The sequence below is a fragment of the Vulpes vulpes genome, chromosome 6, assembly GCF_048418805.1.
Source record: "Vulpes vulpes isolate BD-2025 chromosome 6, VulVul3, whole genome shotgun sequence".
NCBI classification, from domain to species: Eukaryota; Metazoa; Chordata; class Mammalia; order Carnivora; family Canidae; genus Vulpes; species Vulpes vulpes.
This window is the reverse complement of record NC_132785.1, coordinates 5607791-5634266: the sequence shown is the minus strand read 5'-3', so window position 1 is coordinate 5634266 and position 26476 is coordinate 5607791. Positions and strand designations below refer to the sequence as shown.

At 44.9% G+C, this 26476-nt stretch overlaps 1 protein-coding gene across 1 annotated transcript in view; it reads right to left on the bottom strand.

The window, feature by feature from the left end:
* Positions 1 to 26476, bottom strand: part of ERICH6B (glutamate rich 6B) — a 56873-nt gene that overhangs the window by 21846 nt on the left and 8551 nt on the right. Inside the window, exons 3-8 of the mRNA XM_072762538.1 lie at positions 21663 to 22069; positions 15766 to 15814; positions 12155 to 12333; positions 5740 to 5814; positions 4941 to 4979; positions 1919 to 2007 (exon numbers count right to left, since the gene is read on the bottom strand). Coding sequence (XP_072618639.1) covers positions 1919 to 2007; positions 4941 to 4979; positions 5740 to 5814; positions 12155 to 12333; positions 15766 to 15814; positions 21663 to 22008 — 777 coding nt within the window. The 5' untranslated portion in view covers positions 22009 to 22069. The remainder of the gene's footprint in view (positions 1 to 1918; positions 2008 to 4940; positions 4980 to 5739; positions 5815 to 12154; positions 12334 to 15765; positions 15815 to 21662; positions 22070 to 26476) is intronic.

The following is a 26476-nucleotide window of genomic DNA, read 5'->3' as shown; positions in this document are numbered from 1 at the left end:
TAACCTGTTGGTTTCTGGTATTCCGCGAAAAAGGACTTCCGAAGTTCATGCAAACAAGTCTTTCAGCTGCAGGTACCATGTGGCATTTACTTCATTCTTTCTGTCCTGCTCTGACCCTGCTTGTCCACATCTGCCACCTATGTGTTGCTCAAAGTACTGCTCCAAGCTGTACAGCTGCCTATCGTGAGAATGCCAGCATCTAGGCAGGGGGCTGTGTAGCCCACTTGTCACACGGAACCCTGGCAGTGTGCTGTGCACCAAACACACGGGTGCTGTCTCCCCTCTGCCTGTGACTGCAGCTCTGTCCAGCATAGTGAACCTCAGCTGACAGGCTGATGGGTTCTGAATAATTTAAGTTTCTAATTAAAATAATTCCTTTAGATTTCAGCTCTTGCTAAAAAGTCTTTCTAAAACGCCTGAGCTTACTTTCCTGTCTTAGTAAATTCAATGAGGTGACTTTGAGTTCCAGAAATTGTTTTTCTCTCTTCAGTGTGATTTTTCAGTATTTGAAAAGCAATTCTTATTAGTATTATGTCTACAGAAGCAAGTGTGGACAGGAAGAAATTTAGGGCTAAATATGAACTGAGACCAGAAAATTTCCTGATTAAGCAATTAAAAAAAAAAAACCCCAATACCTATTTTTTGAAAAGGTTTTTTTCTATTGTAAATTTAGAAAAAATATATCTGCTTAATTTTGAGTTCCAGGGACACAAGATTTCACTCTTGTGATTGTAGTTAGTACCTAGAATTCTGAGAAAGTTTCTTAGCTTTAATGGAAACATTATATACTAATCTTTCTACCTGTATCAACATATAAGTCTTAATGTAAGCTGACACAGGAAGTTAGAGCTACCAGGCTATAGCAGCGGTAAAATATTCATGCAGGAAAGACCATGTAACATACTGTGACTTCCCATCTCCTCTCAGGTTTTGTGGTCCAGCCAGGGAAAGAACATCCAGTGATGCTCAGGGCTGGTTCTGTGCCCCTCTGCAGGTGGTGGCAGCAAGATGACAGATCTGGGGAGGGTCATCTGCTAGTTGCTTGGTGTTTGCATGGCAGAGGCTGTTGACTAAAGTGTTTGTCTTGGGGTACCTAGGTGGCTCAGTCAGTTAGGGTCTGCCTTTCCCTCAGGTCAGGATCCCAGGGTTTTGGGATCAAGCTCCAGGCCCAGCTCCCTGCTTCATGGGGATTCAGCTTCTCCCTCTCCCCCTGCTTTGTGCTTGCTCTCCATTTCTGTCAAATAAAAAATAATAATAATAAAGTGTCTGTCTTGCCAGACTGCCCCAGCCCCATTCCTGGTTTTTTTGGTTAGAGATAGCAGGCATTTCTTGGGGCTTTGTGCTTATTGGGGTTTCTGAGTTGTCTTTCAGCACTTCATCACCAGGGATATATGAAGCAAAATGAAAACTCTGGGAACTAACCACCCTGTCATTCCTTGGGTCCTGAGGTTATTAGCCAGTCTGACTTCTGTCCACCTTTAAGAAGTTTCTTCCATTTGTCTTACATATAACGTCTAGGGTTTTAAGCTGTACTAAAAGTGGGAAGAGTACATCTAGTCCAGCTTTCTAGAATTTAATTTCATTTTTATTGAGGGTTTCTACAAAGACTGATTTGCCTTGATATCTAGATAAATTAAATGTTTTTTGCTTTTGCTGCCTTCAAAAGTCATCTGGAGGGTGTTTATATTACCAGCAGGGCTCTGAAAGTAGGGCCGTGGAATGCTACATTTGGCTTTCTTCTGACCCACTTTGATTTAATATGTGTCATTTAAACTTACTTCTGTTTTAAGAAAAACTCTCTTGGGCTGGGCTAATGAGTGAAGTTATGAGTCCCTGCACTCTAGAGGCAGCTCCTGGATGGCTTTGGGCCGCCCTGCTTGAACATTTGGAGGAACATGGTCTTGAGTTTTTGACTTACCTTGTCATCTAAGCCCTCAGCTTCCAGTGAGTCAATGGGCTCGTTTAATAAATCGTCCCAAAAGCTCTCTTTAGTAACAAAATCCAAGACTTTTGATTTTGGAAGGCACAGCAGAAGGAAAGGCATTTGGAAAAAGGAACCATAACAAGAAACAGAAAAAGAAAACCAAAAGGAAATAGTTATGGCATTTATCCTTGATGATTTAAATAAAAAATGCATACATGATTGGTAAGACTTGAAGTAAATTCACCAAATTACCCAAAATTCAACTTGGGGATATTAATAAGACAGGAATAAAAGGGTCCTGTTTCAGTGGCTGACTTGAGAAAAAGTGTGTTCCTGATGGATGGCAAAGGTTCATTTGACGAAGTGACATTTGAGTGGGTCCTGAATAAAGCAAAGCAATGAGCAAGTAGGCAGATATCTGGGAAAGAACATTCCTGGCAGGGGGTGAGGAGGTGCAAAGGCTGGTGGTGACAGTGGATGGGAATGTGGTTGACAGAATCGACAAACAGTATGCCTGGAAAAGAGCGAGTATGGGAGGTAGCAGGAGTGGCAATGAGGTGGGGTACAGGGCCAGCTCACAGAGCACCTTGTAGGTTGTGGGAAGGAGTTTTGGTTTTATTTTGGGAGAGATCTATTCTGAATGTGATTTTTCTCTTGGAAAGCCTGAGAAATATTTCTGTCTCTTGCCAGTTTTGTAAAAAATTGCCGATTTCTATACTTGCATATGATTCATAATTGCAAATTAAAGCATAATACATGTATTCTCAAGCCAGTGAGTTCATAAAAAGTCCTGAGAGCAAATGCCTTTGTTCTCAAGGTGAGCTACAGCCTGATGACTCTGGGCCGGGAGAGGGGCTTGGAGCCTTCAGTGTTGACGGGGTGCAAATTGAATCGAGGAATTGATAATTACAACTTGGGCCCCATCTCCTGCTTTCTGGAAGGTGTGACTCTTGAGGTGAGAGCTCAGAGGATGGGGTCTCACATGGTAATTGGGCCCCTGGGGAAATTTCTGCAGCCTGTTGTCTCAGCTTCAGGATGACAGCAGCCCCTTCAAGCTGGACCATCCAGAGAGCCCTTGAAAATCCACCAGGTTGGTGCAGGGCTAACTTATTCTGTCTGATTGTGTGTCTCTGGGGGTGGGGAAGAGACACTCTTCGTGATCTCTGTACATGTTAACTTTGCACTTCTTCCCAATTTTGGTTCAGTAATAAAAAACTCTGTTGGCAACACCACTCAGCTGGATCTGCCTTTACCCACACGGGGCTCAAGGGCCCTTCTGCCTGCAGACCCCCTACCCCAGCTTCAGTTATTTCTCACAGAAACCTGACACATCTGTGGTAGAGCCTGTGCTGGGAGAATTCGCAGCAATTCGTTCTGCTAGTTCTCGCGTCCACACTTGGAGTACTCAGAACTGACAAGGCTCCGGGGCCCTTTTCAGCTCGATTCCAAAAAACACTGTGTGTCCCCAGACTGCCTGCCATGGGAACGGCTGAGAAATGTTTTGAAAAATCGGTCAGGAATTCATTCGACAAGAATCCATGGGAATTCCAGCAAGCTCCTAGGAGGAAGCTCCTTTGTGGTTGTCACTGGAGAGGAGAGGGAGGATACTGGGAGAACGGGTCTGGACCGATTGATCGGCAGCATCTTCCCATGTAAGATTCTCTGAGTTCGTCCCTGCCCTAGATGGAGAACAAGAGTCTGGCTCTGGCCCTAAGAGCTTAGCAAATCCCCATCATTTGTGATTACTGTATTTTAATAGGCTTTATTGAATAATACATAGTTAATTTGAGGGAAACAAAACTAGATGTTTATCAAGGGAAGCAGGTGACCCGGCAACCCTGAATCCTGAATAGCCACTGTTCAGAAGTGTTCGATTCAACGTAATAAATAACCTTATTAACATCAATGGGCACTGTCTTCATGTCCAGACAAGCACAGGAAATACTCAGTAAGAGCTGTAACTGGGGCTGAATGAGAAGGAAAAGCTTTCTGCCTAATTAACTTTTCCTTTGGGGATTTCTGTCACCTCTACCTTTGTTCTAGTGAGATCATTATCTTCCCCTGAAGTGCCTCTGTGGGAGGGTTTGTGCAGGCGGTGGGGGGAAGCTGCAGGCCTTTGAGTGGTGGCCCCTATGGGCCACTTGCAGCCTGTTGCGCAGCCCCTTGGCTCTCTGGTCCCCTCATCTGTGTAATGGGAACGATAAGACTCGTCTTCAGGGTGGCGGACCAGAGTGCTACTGTAAGTAAATGCCAGGCATACAGGATTCCCAAATGTAGAGTGTGTCTTCTCTGGATCTGATCAGGAACCAATCTTAATTTTTCTCTAACCAATCAGTTCCTCTCCTCTGATGGTTTTTCCTGATTTCAACATGTGTGTTTCATACCTGTGTGTATGAGACTCAATCCTCCCCTCCGCCCCCACCATGTTGAAAGACAAGAGATCATGGTCCCTAAATTGTTTTCTGATAGGAAGGGCCTGGTTAATTGTGGGGGCTTTTGTTTTATGGAGTGGTAGGTATAGATGAGATTCTAACCACCGTCGGTATTCTCTTCTGTCTCTCTTCAGAGGGTTCAGCCAACCCCTCCTTAATAAAGAATTAAGTCTTTAAAGGTACCAGTTATAGGGCCTCCAATTTATTCCCTACCAAGGTGCCATGATCAGTCTACTTGGAGGGGCCCATGAGTCCCAGTTGTGCTCTGCTGCCCAGACCTGAGGTAGCCCATCAACTGACTGGACCTTCTGAATTGTGGGGGTCTCTATACCAGAGCTCTTGAATACAGAGATGGACTTCTGGCCCAGGTCATTCTGTCTTGCTCCAAAGACTCTCTATTATCCTATTCTTCTTCAGGAAGGGACAGGGAAACCCATTCAAGTTCAGGAGCTGTGTGCCCAGCATGTCCCCAAGTTGGTTGAAGCTGGACCAGCAAGGGACCCACCCTTCCGGGGCAACTACCCCCAGCCCAGGTCATTCCACAGGGAACAGGGATCTTCAGATATATTAGGTTGAGTGCTTACCATTTTCTTCCTCGTGAGATGTGTCAGGGATAGCGTACACTGAAAAAGAATAGGAGCAATTATTAATAGGCTGTGTGGTATGGTGAACTTATCTGGACCTTTTGGTCCCCGAGGGAATCAATTTAAAAAGCATCTCCTAAACAGCTGGGTGAGATCATGTGTTTTGGGATACGTGGATTCCATAATCTTCAGCAGTTTGAGACCTGTTGCTTACGCTCAACAAATACTGATTTCCCTCCCTCTGTTCATATTTCATCTTGCACATTAGAATTTAAGTTCTGAGAAGGTGTGATTTTTTTTTTTTTAACTTGAGCTCCCGGAGGAACAGGTGTACAACATAGTGATTCAACAACTCTATATTCTGCTGTGCTCACCACAAGCATGGCTACCATCTGTCAGAGGGTATGATGGTTTCGTTTATCTTACATCCTGCCTAGTATGCAGTAGGTATACAATAAATGTTGGTAGTGTCATGGAATAAACTGAGTATGGGTAACCTATTATCTTTCCTTCTAATTCCAGTGGTAAATACTGTTTCCTCCCTATTCAAAATTCAATTTTAATTCAGATTTAAAAACACTTGTTCTTTGGGTCAGTTTCTTCCCTGAACCCTAAGCCTTTAGCCCTTGAAATAATGCCTTGGCCTCAGGCCTTAATTAAAATTAGTTTAGTTTGAAGGGGTCAAAAGAGGTCTCTCTTTGGCTGGGGGCATGCTAATTCTGTTTTTCTTACCTTCTCATGGATGGATCTGTACCTCCTGTAAGTCATTTAAAATCATCATAAAATAAAATTTAGATACCTTCTGAACCTGACTTTAAAGAAGATAGAGAGATTCTTGAGATTTCTTGTGCTTTCAGTCTTGATTTTGTAGGTGCTGTTAAAAGACAGAAGGTGGCCATTTAACAATTTTATTTAACCTCATATTTCCCAGGGAGTTCATATCATTTAGGGCCTGAGGTTCTTCCTTGGTGCCCAAGGCTGATCAACAGAGGGGAAGTGCACTTTGGAGGGCACTATGGCCATATATTAGATGTGTCCCCTGCCTCCCCGATTCTTCTTTAGTTTTGCTGACTTATTCCAAGACTGCAGTAAACCAGAGGTTGGGAGATGTAGCCCCTCTGTGGCCATCTCCTCCACTCACCATGGGCCAGTTGGTGGATAGAGGATGGGTGGGGCTTGGTTGAGGGCGGTGGGTAGGGGGGAGGCAGATTTTAGAGCTCCAAGTAGCTCCCAGGCCACATGGAGACGTTTATGGGGTATGCTCAACTCTATAGGAAGTGGGCATGTCTGCTCTTTTGTTGCTCAATGCAAAGTGTTCGGTGGTTGCTGGCTGGGAAACAAGGGGCTATCTAGCATAGATCCGCTAAGATACACCAGTGGGAGGCCACTGTATTTTTTGAGAACCTTTGTTAAGTTCATGGTTACCATTATTTTGTCTTCTGCAGTTTGGTAGTCCCTATTCCTTTCTGTACCTTCACCCACCTCTCCCTCTTCCTGTCCCTAAACACATGTGCATGCACGCGTATGTACCCACACACACCCTAGATATACTAATCTTGATAGCAGAGTGGCAGACCAGTGAGGAAACAGCAGAGGCAAACTGCTCCATCCACTCCCAGGGGTGGCAGGACTCAAGCCTGGTCTGAGGTGCCTCGATGAGAAGCTTCCAGCACACAGGCAGTGTCAGGGCCCGCTAGTTCTTTTTTTTTTTTTTTTTTTTTTTTTTTTTAGACTTTATTTATTCGAGAGAGAGAGAGAGAGAGGCAGAGACACAGGCAGAGGGAGAAGCAGGCTCCATGAACCATGAAGGGAGCCCAATGTGGGACTTGATCCCAGAACTCCAGAATCATGCCCTGGACCAAAAGCAGGTGCTAAATCACTGAGCCATCCAGGGATCCGCTGGACCCGCTAGTTCTTAAGCTGAGACTGAGCCCTGTGTAGACAAGGAGCTCTCTGGCTTTTAAGAAATCTCATCCTACAGTGGCATAGCTCTGACTGGTAGGAACTATTGCCTTTTTTTAGCGTATTTTCCTGAAGGTGGACCTCTTCTAGCCCTTCAGGGCACATGCAGAGAGTCAGGTCTCATTTTTGTGTGGCAGATCATCAGATATTTGAAGGCAGTCCTATCTCAGAGCTACATGTCTTCTGGGCTTACCATCCCCCTTCACTTCAACAGTTCTGTGTTTGATGTGGTCTCCAGGTCCCCCTACAACCACTCTCCTCCAAGTCTGCTTTAAGCTGTCATGGAGTGTGGCAGCTCCAACACTGAACAGGTGTCCCAGGGCTGACCCTCCAGCATGAGCTAAAGCAGGACTGTCTTCTGTTTATGTAACCTTTTAATTTTATTTGGTGACGTTAACGTTTCTCTCACATCAGTCATACCACTGACTTAACTGAACTTGTGGATGAGTCAAGGATCTACAACAAACAGGGCTTCCCCATCTTGTACTTTTCTACCCTATTATTTTTGTGGGCCCAAGAGCAGGACCTAATATAAGTTGGCATTATATTTTATCTAGCTGGTCCCAGTTCAATGTTTTCCTCCTGTCAGGATCTTTTAGAATCTGATTACATTACTCCCATCAACCAACAGCTTCAGGTCATCTGCAAATATAAATATTCCTCCTACATCTGTGTCCAGGCCTATGATAAAATGTGCCAGATGGAGCTCTGTGGCTCCCCAGTGGAAACTGGGTTAACTGATTTTTAAGCAGTCTCTTTGGGTGGTTAGCCATCAGTTACCATTCTATCATCTTCCATTAGCATCCTTCTGATTTTTCTCTGTCTTGTCCACAGGAACATCAGGAAGCCTTTGAAAATGAAGTCCATTGTGGAATTTGAGCCTACTGGGTTATCACTGTTCCCTTATGTACTTTGTAAAACAAAACAACAACAACAACAAAAAACAGCCTAAAAGCCAATATCACTTGATTTGTTCTTATTGATCCTATGCTGGTTTCTTGTCATTCTGCTCTTAATATTTGTCCTGCTCTTAATATTTGTCCTGGATTGGTCACAGACTTATTTCCCAATTCCTCAGAAACCGTAAATGCAATTAAGCTATTCTTGGTCTATAGATAGTTTGGTGGATATTTTATCCAGGTCAGGACATAGCAGTTACTATTCCCTTTTGATTCTTTCACCAGTCTTTGGTTTCTGCTATTTCTTGCCTAATTTTGTTGCACCCATTTCAATCCGGAGGTCATTTTCCTTCATAGCGAAGTCAAAATTAAATAGCAAGTGAAGAATCTGACTTTCTCTGAATCATTCCACCTCATTGTACCAAACAGTAACCTGTCTACCTTGATCTTCCTTTTGCCTCAATCATATCTTATTTATTTTATTTATTTACTTAAAATATTTTATTTATTTATTTATTTATTTATTTATTTATTTGAGAGAGAGAGAGAGAGTGTGTGTGTGTGTGTGTGTTAGAGTACACAAACAGAGGGAGAAGGAAAAGCAGACTCTCTGCTGAGCAGGGAGCCTGATGTGGGGCTTGATCCCAGGACCCTGGGATTATGACCTGAGCCAAAGGCAGACACTTAACTTACTGAGCTACCCAGGTCCCTTGCCCTAATCATATTTTAGAAGGGCCCCTTCTTTTGTGGCTGCCTGCATGGTGATGATGATGATGGTGGTGGTGGTGGTGGTGGTGGTGGTGGTGGTGGTGGTGGTGCTGGCGGTGGTGGCGGCAGCGGCAATGACAAGGATGATCTTTCAGTAAGAATAAGTTTATCTTGGGCTTCAGTTCTCCTGGCACTATTCCTTTTTTTTTTTTTTTTTTAAGATTTTATTTATTTAGAGAGAGTGTCAAGCAGTGGGGGAGGAGGCAGACAGAGAGGGAGAGAGAGAGAGAACACCAAACAGACTCCTGGCTGAGCTTGGAATCTGCTGCAGGGCTAGATTTTACAATCCCGAGATTACAGAATGAGCCAAGATCAAGTGTCGGATGCTTAACTGACTGGGCCACCCAAGCACCCCTCTCCTGGCATTATTCTTTTTTTTTTTTTTTTTTTAAGATTTATTTATTTATGAGAGAGAGAGAGGCAGAGACACAGGCAGAGGGAGAAGCAGGCTCCCCACAGGGAGCCCGATGTGGGAGTTGATCCAGGATCCCAGGATCACACCCTGAGCCAAAGACAAACGCTCAACCATTGAGCCACTCAGAGGTCCCTCCTGGCACTATTCTTAAGGTTTGAACCAGTTTCCTACATTTACCACAGGTAACTTTATCATTTTTCTTTTAAACCTACACATACGATCTGAGTCCATGGCAGGAAACTGCACAAATGCTAGTTTGCACTTTTGGGAGTTCTCCAACAATCTTCTCCATCTGGCCAGGTAGCTCGAAGCAAACTTCTCCACTGACAGCACTGTGTCCCTCTATTTATCCTTACCCACATTTCTATATGGATAGTGTCTCTTTATGTACATATTTTTTCCTACCTAGACTGTTTCTTGGGGGTAGGATACACCCTCTCATCACCATGTCTGATCTCAAATCAGATGAGGATTCAACAACAGTTCTGCAAGTATTTAATATTTATAGGCTTACTATGTTCCAGGCACTAAGTCTTGAGGATTTTTATAGTCATGGGCATAAATACTCTGTGTTAGAACTTCTGCAGTTAGTTATGACCCTGCTCTGTGCCTGGATAGGTAGACACCCGAGGCCATAAATAGTCTTTCTGGACCACCTTCGGAACACTTCCTTACATGGGTCATGAGGCATTTCTGGTGCCTTTAGCATTCTTTCCGTATCAGACCTACCACTCTCGGTAGGAATAGGTTTCAAGGATTTATCTGGGTGTTTTTCCTTCCAGATTCAGTTCAAAGTCTTATTTGTTGAGAAGAACCCTGCCAAGTAAAATGCAGTTTCTGGCCCTCTGGGGTTGAACACTCCCATAATTTACAAATGCTTTAAAAATAGAAACCCAGTACCCATGAAATTCATCCTACACTTGAGGTTCTCTGGTTCACCAATGTTCTGGTTCACCAATGAATCCTCTGGGGATCTTGTTAACAAGGCAGACAGGGATCCTGTAGGCTGGAAGGCTGCATCCTTATAGGTAACTGGGATAGGGTTGCACAGCAATATTAATGCCTACTCTCATCTCTGCTGTTGCTCCTGCCCTCAACCCTCCCCAGCCAGCATTTTGGATTGCTTTTGCCTTGATTGTCTGCATTTCTCCAACAAGTGGATGGGTGGCTTTTGTCCTGGGCTGAAAGCAGATTCTTTTTTGCACCTGCCATGCTTGGGAATCCTCAGGGTTCTGCACTCCAGCTGCAAAAGGACTGGCTTTCTTCCATGGCATGGGCCCCATCCCCACCCCCCACATAACATTTTCCCTATGTTTCCTTCCTCTTTTGTCTCTTGACGTGGTTTTGAGAACTTCTGCCTTCCTGGAGTGCCATCCTTCCTGCATTTTTCCTGCACCCCATCACTTCTCTAACAACTCTTTAACCCTCAGAAGCAAATATCTTTGTCATACACTTGCTGACCATTTTGTTGCCCAGACACAATCACGTACATATTATAGAAAAGTTTTGCCTATTATCAGTGTTCTCCAAAGAGAGATTGCAAACCAAAGGCAGAAGGGGAAAGAAAAACCTTGGTGAATTTTAGAGAATTGCTTGCCTTTCCTTGTGTTTCAATCTCTGCTGTACCCACCATCCTCTCACATAACTTCAGGAAGCTGGAGTGTGTCACTGACCAGGTCTTAGAGGCTCCAACACCGAGCACACCTTTGGGCCAGGCCACCCATGTCACCATATTTGATCAGTAGGTATTTCCTGTGGGTGGCTGGGCTTTTACTAAGCACTAAACACGTTAGCTCTAAGGAATTCAGTACTAGGAAGACACTTAGCTGCAGAACATGCCCCTACAGACCAGATACACAGAATGCTTAAAATCCGAATTAGATACAGACATGACTAGCTCTGTAAATTAAGTTTCAGGACCAAAAGGATCATGAACGAACAGGTCAAATGAAACAGTGACTGCAGGAGGCTCTGTCTCTGGAGGTGGGTTCACAGTGGGATGAATAGGCACTGCTGTCCCCCCCCCCCTGCCCCCCTGCCCATTCAGCCTTCTTCCAACACTTCTCCCCTCCCACATCCTTTCAAGCTTAGCACTGGCACTTTACAGGCTATTACCCAGTAAATGACTTTTAGAATCCTGCTTATGAATATTTAGATAAATGCTCAGATTTTTCCCAGCTGTCATGCTTATTGACTTTGAAATGGTTCCAGTTCTCAGGGCTCTGCCGGAGCACACATGTGGATGGAAGTCCCACATGAACTGATGTAAACCTATAAAACACTTCTCATCCTGAGCTGCCTGTGCCACTGAGCTCCTGGCTTGTGTGGGCCTGCCCTCTTCCTCTCTCCTCTCCCTCATAGGGTTTCTGGCTCCTAATTTCATTTAACCACGTTTGAGCTACAAAATATAGCAGGCATGGATGCAGGCGGAGAAGTGAGGTGTTGGGGGAATCTAATTTACTGCTGCCATGACTACAGATGTGAAATGAATCTGTGAACCCATGATGGATCAATCTCACGAAGGCGGGATTTAAATTATTAATAATGGCAAGAAATGCTGTTCAGTGTTCCATCCCAGGATCTTAGGGTGAGGGGACTTTGGGCTTAATTGGGTAGAGGATTAAGATTCTCAGCGCAATCTTGCCAAACTCTCTTGAGCATCTCCCAGTTGTGGCTACAGAAGTCCACACTACAGATGGTTTTGGCTGGTTCTGAATCAGGGCTGGCTTTGACTGCCTGCTGAGACAGAGTCCCACTGGCCAACGTCCATGTGATCATCTGGATAGAACCCATCACCCCAAGGAACCAGTCTGTAATCTGGGAAGGTAATAGCCTGTGTCCCTGAGGGAATCAGGGCCTGTGTTCATATAGAACAAGAACAGGAAGACTAATGAAAAGGGAGGGAGAGACTGAAAAAGGCATTTGCTTCAGCACTTTGCTGATGTTCTTTCTTTGAGGGGGTCTTGGGAGGGAGGAAGGGGGTAGCAGGGCTAGCAGAGGAGTTGAACTTCTTACCTAAAATACCACTTCAGACGGCACAGGAAGCAGGGTGCATCATTAGCATGAGAGGTAGTGCTGGAACCACAATATTTCCCACGCATGGAATGCATTTCCCCCTCCAGCCCGCTGCGTGATGGCCCTCAGGATGCAGTGTCCCTTCCCCGACTTACTCTCATAGATCCATTCCGTCTGTGTGCTCTGGTTTTGCCAGGCCAGAAGGTCTCCATCTCGCTGTACGTATGAGGTAGAAGGTGTTGAGTCACTGTACAGAGACTCATAGGGAAGTTCAGAGGTGGAAGGAGGGACAGCGGAGAGGGTGGTCCCCTTAGAGGGGCCAGTCACTACGCTCCTGTCAGAGGGGAAGCACAGGGGCAGGTCAACTTCCAAACGGGCCAGGTTAGGCACTCGGTGTGAGGACCTGCTGGGGAGGTGGGGTGGCTCCTCTCTGGCTTCTGCAGACGCTGCCCATCTCAGATGGTGGGTGTCCTAGGTTAGAAGGGACCATCTAGTAGATGATGGTAAATAGGTCTGTGTGCCATTCTGGGCAGCAGAGCCCCACACTGCCAACTGCTCCTTCATTTATAGTGAAAGGCTCTATGGATGCCGTCAGAGGCCAATGGGCCAGGCTTCTATAAGTGGCAGTCCCATTTCGGGAACATTCTCTGTCCTTCCTGGCTCATGACCCTGCCCATCCCAGTGGTCCTTCCTGCCTTACTGCTATCTCAGTGGAAAAAATAAAAAAGTAGACGCTGTAGCAGCTTAAAATCAAGCACGAAGATCTCTCCCCTCTAGTCTACCCACATACAAATACTGCCCATTACTGAGAAAGCTTTCCACAGGGCCTGACAACAGAATATTGGCTCTCAAGCAGAGGCCCTGCCATCTGGTAGCTTAGGATCAAAAGGGGACAACCCCAACACATTGACCCACACTGTATCCTTCCTCAGGAAGCTCTGGCTCTTAATTGGGGCAAGAAACTGTCATCCAAAGGGATGAGAAAGGTCTTGGGGTGTTTCAGTCCTGAAGTCATCTCATGTAAACTGGCTGAAATGGCAGGGACAAGCATAAGGAGGAATGCCCAGCACATAAACGGGCAATGACTATGGTTGGTAGAAAAAGTACACACTTTGGTGTCGAATGACTCGAGCTTAAATCTTGGCTCCAGTGCTATTGAGGAGTAACTGGGTAACCTATTTAATGTCTCTGCGCTTCAGTTTCTGTTCCTTTCTGTTCATCATCCCTCCCTCACAGGTCCCCACCGGAGAGGACAGCGAGAGTGGGCAAGTGCACTGTTGGCTGCTGATGTTGTTACTGGAGATTCAGCAGTTTAGTGGCCCTTCAGAGACAGGCCTGTTCCCTGCCTGGGTCTGCATTCCCCCCATACAGAGAGGGACAGGGAGGGAGTGAGGGGCTATAGGCAGAGGCTGAGGGAGAGAAAAAGAGGCCGCTTGCTCTACCTGAGAGGCTCAGCGTCAGGGGGAGTTAACAGACAGATCTTGTTTCTCTTCCAGGGGACCCATGGAAAGGCCTGGCTCTGTGCAGCCTGTGGCTAGGGCACAGCAGCTGTGTTCTCAGGGTGCACCATTGAAAAGGGGCAATGGGATCAAGTGGCAAGATGGTAGATCCTAGATCAGGTGACCACAGGAATAAAGAACTAGGGAACACAGGTAGGCTCTTTAGGCGACTGTCGACTCTTGCCCTGTTCCAGGCCTCAGGGCCAGATCAGGGGACTCTCCTGGGATTTATCCTTTTCCTGGGATAATGCCTGTCCTACCTCACTTACCAGCTGGTCACTGGGACCCAAAGAGGTAATGCAAATCCTCGTGAAAGGACTTTGAGAAGGTAAAGCTGCCAAACACACCGAGTGATCATACCTAAGGTAATGGTGGGCTTATCTGCTCATTGCCATCTTCATGTACTACATTTACTCAGCATCCTCTCTGCCACACCTGCTCTGGGCTGAGACATGGTGAGGGCTTCTGGGGCACCTCTGGAAGCAGGACTAGGGTTCTGGCCTACCTGGGCCAAACACCAGCTCCCTGCTCCATCTGCAATGGAAGGGTGCCGGAGGAGCCACTAGATCCTAGATCCTGGGGAGATTGGATGGTTTCAGGCCTACTTCTTCAGCTGTTTCAGAGTGGGGGAAGGGCCTGGTGTGTGCCAGGGGGATCTTCAGGGCATGCGTGTAGAAGTGGGAAAGGGAGCCTTCCTGTTTATTAGGGACCCATGAAATGCTTGACCTGAACCTGCTTCCCTTTCCCTCCTCTGGCTTAACAAACAAATATGAGTGTAATGCTTCTTGTCTAAAGTGGTTTGTGCAGGTTCAGTCTCTCAGCAGCCTGTGTCAGGAAAGTCCAGGGCCTCTCTGAGCACCCGTAGCCCAGACCTGGACTCTAGGAGCCAAGCCAAAGAGCATGTGGCAGACACAGGTGAGGCCCCAGGGCCCCTCTGGTCCCTGTGAGTTCCTCGGTGACAGGAAAGCCACTCAGCTGGAAGATGAATAAAGGATTGAATGGGTGCCCATGTTTGGAATCATGATTCACATTCTAGGCATGCTAAGTTGCCACACAGTGGCATGTGGGGGGCAGAACCGGCAGTAACAATGAAGTGTAGCACTTACAGAGCATTCGTGTGTGCTAGCCACTGCTCTCAGTGAGCCCCGTGTGTTAATACCCATTTAATCTCGACCACTGCCTCATGAGGCTGAAGAAACCGGGAGATTATGTGATTGCCCTGTGGCACACAGCTGGCAGAGATTCAAACCCAAGCAGTCTGGCTCCAGGGTCCCTGTTCTCAGTCACAGAATTTCCCGTGGTCACTCACACGTTCCTCAGTATGCTGTGGGTGTCAGTACCTGAGGTGAAGGGGACCTCCAAAGAGCCACCTCATCTTATCCACATTGCTGAGCCCCTAGGAGGGTGAAGTGTGGAGCTCAGGGGCCAGTGGAGAGCAGCCATGGGGGCTGGCCTCACCAGGTTGAAGGGTAGTCCTCAAATGGTAGCCTGTAGCTGCCCTGTGCTGCAGAGCAGGGATCTCATTCCTATTTCTCACTATAATGGAACTGGCCTCATGCTTTCTTTGTATCTAGCATCAACCCACTTCACCAGTGGATGCAAATGCCCTGCAGTCATCCTTTGGGGAGGGACTGTAGGGGATGAGACACAAGGATGAGGACTGTGAACACATAGTCCTTACAGGACTCGGGCGGGGGGTGGGGTGGGCGGTACTGCCCACCTTGGTTTCTACAGAGCTGAGCACATGGAAGGAAGCATTTATTTATTTATTCCATAGGTATGTTAGTGACCATCTTGCATGTACCAAGCCCTGTGGCAGTTTAATGAGTGCTCACTGAATGGTGACCTAGACCTTAGAAACATGCCTGAATAAGGAAGATGGTGACTGTCTTTTGGGCATTCATTCATCTGTACCCTGAGGGCATGGCCACAAGCCCTTTGTTATCTCTCCCTGGTTGAGAACTTTGCAGACTCAGATGGCTCCTGCCCTTTCATCTCTGTAGTTCTGGATGCCCAGGACTTGGATATTGGGACCTGTCCCTCACCCTGTGAGTAGCTGAGTGGTAGAGGGGGCAGTGGTGGACCCTTATGTGTGACTCTTGGAGATACCCACCCCTACCTGAATCCCTCCTTCCTCAAGGGGCCTGAACCCTGCACCTCCACCCCACCTGCCCCCCAATTCACTGTCTTCGGGACTCCTAAGGCTCCTGAAGCATCATCCCTAAGCATGAATTTCCACCTGATTTATCCAAAAAGAAAACTATTACCTTGTGGTAAGATGAGGCAAAGTTTGGTATGAAGACATACTCTTGAATTCTGTTGGAAAAAGAACAGAAAGATAATACTGAAAAAAAAAAGGCATCTTTCTTCTATTTAAAAATATGTTGCTAAGTGCTGGATTTGTGGGGGTGAGGCCCCAGTTTATAGAATTCTTCTATTTTTACTTTTCATTAGTGTTGTCTTTCTTAATGGTTTCCTTTACAAACTACAAGGTTAAATTTTGTAAAGTCAGTGAGAACTTAAGATAATTTTCATGAAATCATGGATTTTGGAAATTCAAGTTTGCTTTGTTAATTTTTGGGTTATCACAGAGGCTTCCTTCTGTCATAGATGAAAGGTATCTATATAGAAGAGGTGACTGAGGCTCAGAGGATCTAAATTTTTATTTATTTTATTTTTATTTTTTCATTTTATTGGAGTTCAGTTTGCCAACATATAGCATAACACCCAGTGCTCCTCCCATCAAGTGCCCCCCTCATTGCCCATCACCCAGTCACCCCCACCCACCTCCCTTTCCACCACCCCTTGTTTCCCAGAGTTGAGTATCTAAATATTTTTTAATATTTATTTGTGTCATTTAATCACCCATTTTCCTTGAATGATAGGAATTTCGTGTACAATTGGGATAAAGTAGGCCATTAGTTCTAATAATAGAGACTGGCACAGTGGAAGTAGTAAAGACATGAGAACCAGAAATTGAAATTTGAAACTTAAATGTTCAACACTTATCCACAGTTTATCCATGAGACAGAATATATTGAGGAATATTACTTTGCTGTTAAAATGATGTCTACAAAAGTTAAGCAATACGGGGCAAATATTGAAGTCGCAATTTCTGTTACAAAAGTAAAATACCAACTTGTACATACAACATGTTTAAAACTATAAAGACAAAGCTACAAAACAAGGACCACCACCACCAATCAAACATGGAAAAAATAAGAGCAGGAAGGACAGAATAAAAATCACTAAAGAGGGGCACCCCAGGTGGCTCAGCGGTTTAGCGCTGCCTTCAGCCCAGGGTGAGATCCTGGAGACCTGGGATCGAGTCCCACATCGGGCTCCCTGCATGGAGCCTGCTTCTCCCTCTGCCTGTGTCTCTACTTCTCTCTGTGTGTCTCATGAATAAATAAATAAAATCTTTAAAAAAAAAATAAAAAATAAAATCACTAAAGACTGAATCAGCTTTATTTATATTTGGATGTTGGTCAATGGGGTAATGTTTTTATACCTTCTGCTTTTCAAATTAACCATTAAAATGAGCGAAAGTAAATTTTATTTCTTTTTATGTCATTCTCCTAAAATTAAAATATGCACACTATTTATTAAAAAGCCTGAACAAAGAAGGACAGGAGGAAGGAAAGAAGAAAAGAAAGAGGCGATTACAAGAGGGAGAAGGGAAGCCTGGGGAGACTGTCCTGGCTCCTCTCATGATTTTCTGTGACCTTGGCATAGTCATATACCCTCTCTCTGACTCTAGATTCTTCACCTGTGTCATGGGGTTAAATAATGGCTGGGTGAATTTAAGGAGACACTAAGATCAGGGGCACCTGGGCGGCTCAGTGGTTGAGCATCTGCCTTAGGCTCAGGTCATGATCCCAGGGTCCTGGGATTGAGTCCCACATCGGGCTCCCCACAGGGAGCCTGCTTCTCCCGCTGCCCGTGTCTTTGCCTCTGTCTGTCTCTCACATGAATAAATAAATAAATAAAATATTTTTTTTAAAAAAAGAAGACAAAGATTGTGAAATATACAATACATGCCCTATGCCTTGGACTGTGCTCCTGACCTTCTGGGCAAGACACAGAAGATGATGAAGTTTGTTCAGGAGTGGAGTGGAGGCTGTGAGCGACTGGCCCCGGGGGCTCAGCATCTCCCCCACCAGTTGTACTCAGGGCACACTAGTTGTGGAGCTCTGTCATCATCTGTGAAGTTTCCTGCCTGACAAACTGGCTGGCTCTCTCCCATCCATGCCTTATCAATATATTGCAAACGTTTCTTCTTAAATATGCAGAAAACTGCTAGATGCCCTGTTGGAAAGAGTTATTGCAGCAGCAACTCTCAATTGGAAATGGCAAAGGAGTTATAATAGCATTTAGGCCAAACAGCATTCGGAGCTGTGGAAGAGGAGGTTGCAAGGGTAAAGAAAATCAAATCCAGCATATTGTGCATATCAAAATACTATTGAGCAAAAAACATTATAAATCAAAATTAATATCCTGTGATATCTCTATGACATTATTTGCCACAGAACAGAATTCATCTTTTAGAAGGTCTTGAGTTTAAAAAAAAAAAAAAAACCCAAAAACCCAAAAGGGTCCTCAATATGGGGTGGTTTCATGTTCTGTGACAGCATGATAGTAACATAGATGGTACTTCCTTCTAGCGCCTCCTCCCCATGTGAGATCAGAAGAGCATTTTTGATCTTACACCATATGGTATAGGAGAGTTTTCAAAGCATTTTCAGTATGTTTTTGCATGTAAATATTGCAACCACACTGTGAAGAAAGGTATTTTTGTACATGGGGAAACTGAAACTGAGAGAAAGTAAATGACATGCTCAAGGTCAAAGGCCCTGCCATGTGCTGGATCTTCTGACTCTTGACACCGCAGTGTGGACACCCACATTTTACAAAACTTACCTGGAATCTCTCGGGGAGATTGCTCATATGGAGCTATTGATTATTCAGTGGTGATTGATGCTGCATTTATATTCAGGTTTCTCATCTAATTTTATTGGATTTCTCTACAAATCATGGGGAAAATAATTTTTCTTTGGAAAATGATTTCTTTAAAGAAGAGAAAGGGGGTTATAGGTTGCTAGCGTGACCCTACCCTGATTTGTCCCATGCAGTAGGAGTCTCTGAAATTGAGCTGCCTGCTGAGTAGTTAGGTTGGGGGCACAGGTCCCTCCTATACCCCAGTTCATTGCATCTTTTTTTTGTTACATCCAGTCCACAAATTGGGTGGGGTATGTGGTGATGGGAAGTGTAAACTACCTTTCACAAGTCAGTGGTAGGGGAATCATAAAATACAATATAACAACAGTAATAACTAACACTGGAAAGTCTTTGAATGCTGTGTGCCTGTCATAGTCATAGTTTATAATGCTTTAGGATAATTCCTTTAATCTTCACAAATATCCTATAAGATATGTCTGTTGTTTCTAATTTATAGTTAAGGAAACCAGCATGCAGAGGAGTTAAGTGACTTGCCCAAGTCCTTCCCTAATAAGTGGGAGAGAAAAAAAAAATAAGTGGGAGAGAATTGACATTCGGACTCAAGACAGTTAAACTCCAGAGAGAGGAAGGAAACAGTGTTCTTTGCAACAGACTCACATCTACCACCAAACAGACAAATAAATGGCACTCCTACTCCTCCATCCCCATCTGATTCTGTGGCCCACAATACTAGTCCCTCGTGGTGCTCTTTCCTGCTGAGCTCAAGTTGGCTCTCAGAATCTTTCTCCACATAGGGCTCCACCACTAGTCTCTAGCAATTAATCCATCAACCTGAGAGAAGGCCATTTGTCATTTCTAGGGCTCATTTTATAGGTGCCAATGAATTTATAAAAGGTGTTTCTAAAAATAAATGCAGGTGTGTGCACAAATGTGTGTGTGTGCACACCCACACGTGCATATGTGCCTGACTGTATGAAATAAATGAAATTGAACTTGATTCAATTTGCATGTACTGAGCATTTGCTATGGGTCAGGAAGGCACTCCTGTGCCAAGGCTAAACAAATTTCCTCTTAAAGGTATTGGCAAAATATTCCACATTAAGAAATCTTGATGTAAATTCTTTTGAAAAGCTCCAAATCCTGTTGTAGACCTCTTCTTAATTTAGTCTGTTTTGGGCAGTCTGGCTTGGTACCTTGGGTTTCATAGACCAAGACATTCTTCCATGTGTCTTTGAAGGGGCATTTTAGCATTCCTCTACAGTCTTTTCAGTGCCTCTCCAAATTTTGCTAGCAGGGCATTTATTTTCGAAGCTTTTTGCTTTATACACAGTTCCATTCACTTGTCAGCATTGTATTTGTCCTACTGTAGTGGGTAATATATTTACAAAGGTCCAGTGCATACAGGGGACATGTTAAGAATGCTTGATTCATACTGTGCAAGAGAAATGGCCCAAATGCTATTTTTCAGAATTAGAATTAACACTTGGTATTTGAACAGCAGGAATATTAGGATTCTGAGTGGGAGTTTCACAGCAGAGGCACACATGAAAGAGAGTTTCCCAGCAATAGAGGAATTACTTCTATAGTACCCTGACAAAACTTACATGAGGGTAGTAGGAATCTAGGATGGTGCGTCTGATTTGAGGTAGGAAGTAAAGGCAAAAATGCCTGTGTGAAAAAAAAAAAAATGCCTGTGTGGCTGTTAAGAATACCCAGATGCAGGCTGTGTGATCCGACTGGGATTTAAAAATTCAAGCTGCCTGAGTTGCTCGCAGTTGGTAACAGAATCAGATCCAGGAAAATAATGTAGTCCTGTTTCTAGGTGAATATGAAGATGATGGAGATGACTTGGATTTGTAACTTCCTGAACCTGGATGGATATGGCCATGTAGTCATGACAGCAAGAGAAAGCAGCACGGGGCCTAGGAGAAAGTGGGAGTCAGCCACCTTTAACAATAGCACAAGGGGGCCATTGCCAAATAATAAAACCCAACTGAAGGAAAAGGTGCCAGTCACAGAAACAGTATTGGGAAAATGTCAACCCCAGGGTGAGAGAAATCACTCCGAAGTTAAATACTCATATACAATGCCTTCCTGGGGCCGAGTGGGTGCTCCAAGAAGCATACTAGTGTCTGTTGACCTAGCAATAGATTTTGGAATGTATTCTAGGAAATAATTAGAAGTCATTGATAAAATCTAGCTCTAAGGATGTTTATCAAAGTGCTGTTTGAAAAAGTAACAAAAAATCAGAAGCAATGAACAATTGATAATAATCAGGAATCAATTAAAAATACCACGGCTTGAAGATACAATTCAGTGTGATGTAGCTATGAAAATGATTTGCAGAAAATATACTAATGTGAAATGTATTCATATAAGTATGAATACTTACATATATTCATGTAAATATTTAATATAAGTATTATCTGTTACCTGCTTTTTACAGTATATTTATTTGTAATTATATATATATATATATAAAGCATAATATTCCTTAAAAATTAGGTGACACACTTTTTTTTATTAAAAATTTTTTTTTTAAAGATTTTGTTTATTTGAGAGAGAGAGCATGGGGGTAGGGAGCAGCCAAGGGAGAGGGATAAGCAGACTCCCTGCTGAGCAAGGAGCCAGATGTGAGGCTCCATATGAGGACCCTGGGATCATGACCTGAGCTGAAGGCAGACGCTTAACCTACTGAGCCACCCAGGTGCCCTGTGACACACATTTTATAAAGTCTGGGGAAGTTAAACCAAAGTGTGAAAGTGATTATTCCCCTACGGATGGTAGTGATTTTTTGCTTTCTTCATTTTTCTTATATATAGTTTCTCAGACATCCACAATAAATATGAATTACTTGTGCAATAAGGAAAAAACACACAATATAGGATATATTTTGTTTATGAATAGGGGCCTTATCTTATGTTCATCAAGCCTGTCTGCTCTGATGGCACCATGCTTGGGGGCACAGCCATGGAGGCCGGGAAGAGACCTGGGTCAATAATGAGTGTGCCTGCCTGTCAGCACTGTGGGTGGGGTTGACAGACTGATCTGTGCTCTCTCCCAAGTCTGATCTTTTATCCTGGGTGTATGGTGAACCAGAGTTGCTATCTTTTAGGAGGCCCTCTTCTGAATGTCCCCTCCCTGATACTCTTCTTCATACACATACTCTTCCTTTCAGATACTTCCCCCTTGTCTAGATACTCACCATCTTCTAGATACTTTTCAAGCAGAAACTCTTTTTCTTCCAGAAGCTTTTTCTCTTGTAGATGCTTTCTCTCCTTCAGATACTCTGATTCATACAGATATGTGTTCCCTTCCAGAAACTTTTCCTCTTCCAGGTACTCGTCTTCCTCTAGAAGGATTTCCTCTTCCAGATACTCACCGTCTTCCAGGTACTCATTGTGTTCAGGAGAGAGAGATTTTCTCTCTGAATTCTCGTCTTCCTCTTTATCTTCTTCCTCTGAAGATAAGGTCTGTGTGGAATATTGGGATGTTGAAGGTTCATAGGGAGGGGATGTTTCTCTTGATGATGGATTGTTTTCAGCAGACATGCTGGGGCAGCATTGAGCCAATGAGACCCCTCAGCAAGCAGTGGGCAGTTGCTTTACCATCCTGGTAACCAAGAAAGGAATAAAATCCCATTAGTCAGTAATTGCCTACTGCATGTTGATTTAAATACATTTTTGTTCACTCATTTTATTCCACAGTCTTTGGAAAGTGTGCGGATCAGTGCACATGAAAAGGTACAAACAAGGGGGAATGAAGGTTTTACCCTCAAGGAGCTTGTAGGAAAGACCACAACTAAAGGCGACACCTTTGCAATGACTGCACAGTATGAAGTGAAGCAATGTTGCAGTGTCTAGTGGTACAGTCAGCAGAGAGGACTTTTAGTTATCTGTCACGAAATATTTATTGCAACAAGATAGGATGTCTTGCAGGAGCTTGAAATCTGGTGAGAAAAATAGTCCTGAAGACAGGTTTCCATATGCAAAGTGTCAAGAGCGATAGGAGAGGCATGGGTGAGGTGGTCCAGTCATGGCAACTGGGGCCTCACAGCTGGTAGTCTGCCGCCAGACGGCCCCCCTCCTTGACTAGAAGCACCACCCACTGTTTGTTCACTCGGCAAACACTTCTTTTTACTTCCCAGCTTGGATGCAGCTGTGAGCACCTTGACTCCCTCCCAGAAGTCTTCTGAGCTCCATCCTAAGCTCCCTGCATAGCTTCTGTATTTCCATTAAAGTAACAGTTTTGCTAGATGACATGATTTGCTTACACATCCGTCTTTCCAACAGAGTGTGAACTTTTTGAGGGTCAGAAGGATTGATTCTTGTTTAAAAATATATTTGAATCCTTCTGCTCTTCTATATCACCACTGTGTCTGCCCACAGTGAGCCAAGTCCTCTCCAGGCAGAATTACTGCAGCTCTTTTTAAACTGGCCTTCCTGGGACCATGGCTGCCCAGCCCCCTGTCATTCTCCGTGAAGAGTACTTGTGGGAAAATAGAAACCAGATCCATGATATCCAGTCCTTATAAATCCCCCAGTGGCTTTCCCTTGTACTTGGAATCCCCCAATGGCTTCCAGGCCCTGTAAGGTCTGGCACCTGCCAGGCTCTCTGACTTATCTCTTGCTATTCCTCCTCTTTCCTCCCACTCTCTTAGTCTCTCCTGTAGCATTTACACTGTTTCTGGTTTCTGTTTACTTGTCCAATCTTCCTTTTCCACTAGATAATAAGTGTCTCAGTGACAGTGACCTTATGACAGAGTGACTGTTCCTCACTCTGTCTCCAGTGGTTAGCTTGGTGCCTGACGCTTAATACATGTCCAGTGAATAAATGATCATTAACTGAGTGAAAGGCAAGAATAGATGGCTCTAGAGCACGGTGTCCCAAAGTTTTAAAAAAATATATATATTTTTTTGCACAGTGAGATAAGTTGAAGAGGCTGCTGCTCCTATTGGAGGCAGACTGTCCAGAATCTTCCTGTTTGCTCCAAGGACTTAATGGATCAGTGTTTTGGCCTACCTTTTTTCAGATCTTAGACCAGGAAGCTTTGTTTTAGGGACCAGCAAGATGAGATCATGGATCTCTTGCTAATGTGTGCAATGTGATGCCCAAAATGAGAAGTGTGATGTGCGAACACATTCACAGTGGGCCAGTGGGCTCATCTATTCACCTGCAGCGTTGCTAGAACCCTTGGATTACTGGATTTTGATAGCATTAGCCTGAGGCAGTGTGGTGAACCGAGAGGGTGCTGTCCAGACCTCCTTTCAAAGGACTTGCTGCCCAGCTCTGGAGATTGTCTAGTAGTGGTCTAAGTGTGGTGTAGGTGTGGGGGTGTGTGCAGGCTTTAATTAGTTTATGGCATTGGGAGAGAGAAAAGAGGCTGCTTTGTGCTCCCCTGCTCCCTGGTAGTGACTACAGCCTAGTGAGAGGTTGAGAGATTAGGGTCTGTCTGTTGTGCAGTCCAGGTCCTGGTGGCTGGACTCTGGGAGAAAAGATGGCCACAGGTATTTCCAGAAGTACACTGCCTTATCCTTCTTTGGGAGGCTGGAACCTTCCTTCAGAAGACTGCCTGGCCCAAGGGAAGTTTATGATGATGTCTTTGTTGGCCAAGATACAGTGTCCTACAGAATAAGTCAGTCCATTTTCTGACCCTTGTCCCTGATCTCAGGAAGCTGTTATCTATAAACATAAGACACCTTTGCTGAGGCTCTGATTCAGTGCTGCTTGGATTGAATCAGGCCCTTTCTCTGACTTCCATTCTGACGTCTGTTCTTTTTGTTCCCAGGGGAGCCACAGTGGAGGGTTCTCACTCCTCTTCACCCTTGATGGTGCTTAAAGTGTTTGGAGGTCCCAGACCTTTTTCCAGGGCCCCAGGCTCAGCTCTCCAGCCACCTTCTTGGCATCTCTGCTTGGATGTCTAATAGCCCTCTGTGATCCTGTTCTTCCTCCCCATACCCCTCAGCTGCTGATGGAACCCTTGGAATCCTCCCTTCTCTCCTCCTCAGTCTGCAGCCCAGCCACCAGGAAGTCAGGCTGGTTCCTCCTTCAAAGGATCCCCCCCCCTTCCGACCTGTGCCTGGTCTGACCAGCAAGGCATCTTGCCTCCACTCTGCAGCCTTCTGCTAGTGGCTGATTCTCCGCTGGTAGACTGCTTTTAAAACCGAAGCCCCATCACCTCACCCCTCTGTGCAGAACCTTGCGATGGCTCCGCATCTTGCATTGAAAGCCAGAGCCCTTTCAGGCCTGCAGATCCTTCCTGCCTGGCCTGCATCTCCTCTCTCACCTGTCTCTTCCTGCCCTCTCCTTCCTCTCCTGCCACCCTAGTCTCAGCGTTGTCCCTAACATTGCCAGGCTCTGTTCCACCTGAGACCCTCACTCTACTGTCCCTTGGGCCCGTTCCTCAGGTACCATGGTCCTTCTGATCCCCCCTAACTAGCTCTAATTTTTCCTTTTTCTTATAGAGCATTTATCACTTCCTAACATACTAAGTACTTGATTTCATTTATTATGTATATTGTCTCTCCTCTCCCTAGAATGTAAATTTTTTTGAGGTCAGGGATCTTTGTTTTATTCACTGATTTGCCCAAGTGCCTAGAACTGTGCCCAGCATAGAGTAGGAAATAATAAATATTCATTGAATGAACATGTGACTCCTGATTCCTCCCTGCCCAGAACCCAGGCCCAGTTGAGCATAGCCATCTCCCTGAAACCGTGTGGCATGCCTGAGAACACTTAAGTGGCAGCTCTGTCAACTTGTTTAGAGCTCCCATTCCAAAAGGGCGATGGGTTTCTTTCCTCTCTCACTGAGACTTCACATTTTCTCCATCTCCTCCCAATAATTTTTTTTATTGGACTGCCAGTCATTTCTTAATTCTCTCAGCTTCCTAGTGTGTGTGTCTTCATCCAAATCACTGATATAGATGTCAAAGCAGAAAGCCCCAAGGGCAGGGACCAAGCCTCACCTGCCATCTTCATCCATCAATCAGGAGAGGCTGGGGGAAGGGAATTAACATCTCCATGTCAGCTACAGTGCTCGGCCTCCTTAGCCTTCATAACAACCCCTGATGTAGGTACAATCATCCCCTCTTTCTGGATGAGGGAATGGGACTCAGTGCTTAAGGGAAACAGAAGGGTTTATAATCTTTAGAGGGTCACAGTGACAAAAAGTAGCTTATGGGGAAAAATTGTGTTTTTTTTTTTTTTTTTCCTGAGCATCAAAAGTGAACCAAAGTAGGGAGAAAGAGGATCTTACCACAAACATTTCTTTGCTGGGGGTGCGGGTGGTGGGGGGGAAGAAGTCTTTAAGGAATAAAGCTCTTTCTCTGGGCAGCTGGCAGTACCTAGTTGTTGAGGTTCCTCCCCTCTGCTCTCTTAGCCCTGCCCCCTCGACTCATAAGGCCCCTTCCCCTGTGTGTCCCTGGGGTCCCCTCCTGCTTCCTATCTCTCTGAAGCCTCTTTTCTCTCTACTTTCTGGTGGGTCCTCCTCTCTGGCTCCCTAGGACTTCCACTCCAGATCTCCCCACTTCTCTAAGGGGATGGTCAGAGAAGTCCAGTCCCATATGACTTGCTCTCCAGGAATCTGTGCTACCTGTCATCTCTCCCAAGTGCTCCCATGCTCTTAAAGGAAATGTTCTAGAATTGTATGCAGCATCAATATCAAACTCACTGGGACATGATTTGCCACATCTCGCCTTCTCTTCTCCTTTTGTTTAAATCAGGACAATGTTCTCTTGTTTCTAGATTTGGGGTACTATGCTAATTTTTCTCAATTCTCCAGCTGTTTATATAATCCTTTGAGTTGCGAAACCAGCAAATGTACCTAATTGAATTTGTTCATCATGGCATCCTTGAGCAGCAAATATGATTATCTCCATTTTACAGACAACAGTCAGGTTCAAAGAAATCAAATAGCTTACTGAAGGTCAGACAAGTAAAAAGTAGCTAAACTAGGATCGGGACACAGGTGTGCCATTGCAGAGTGGCATTTTTTCCCCCACTTGGACTATCATGTGAGTT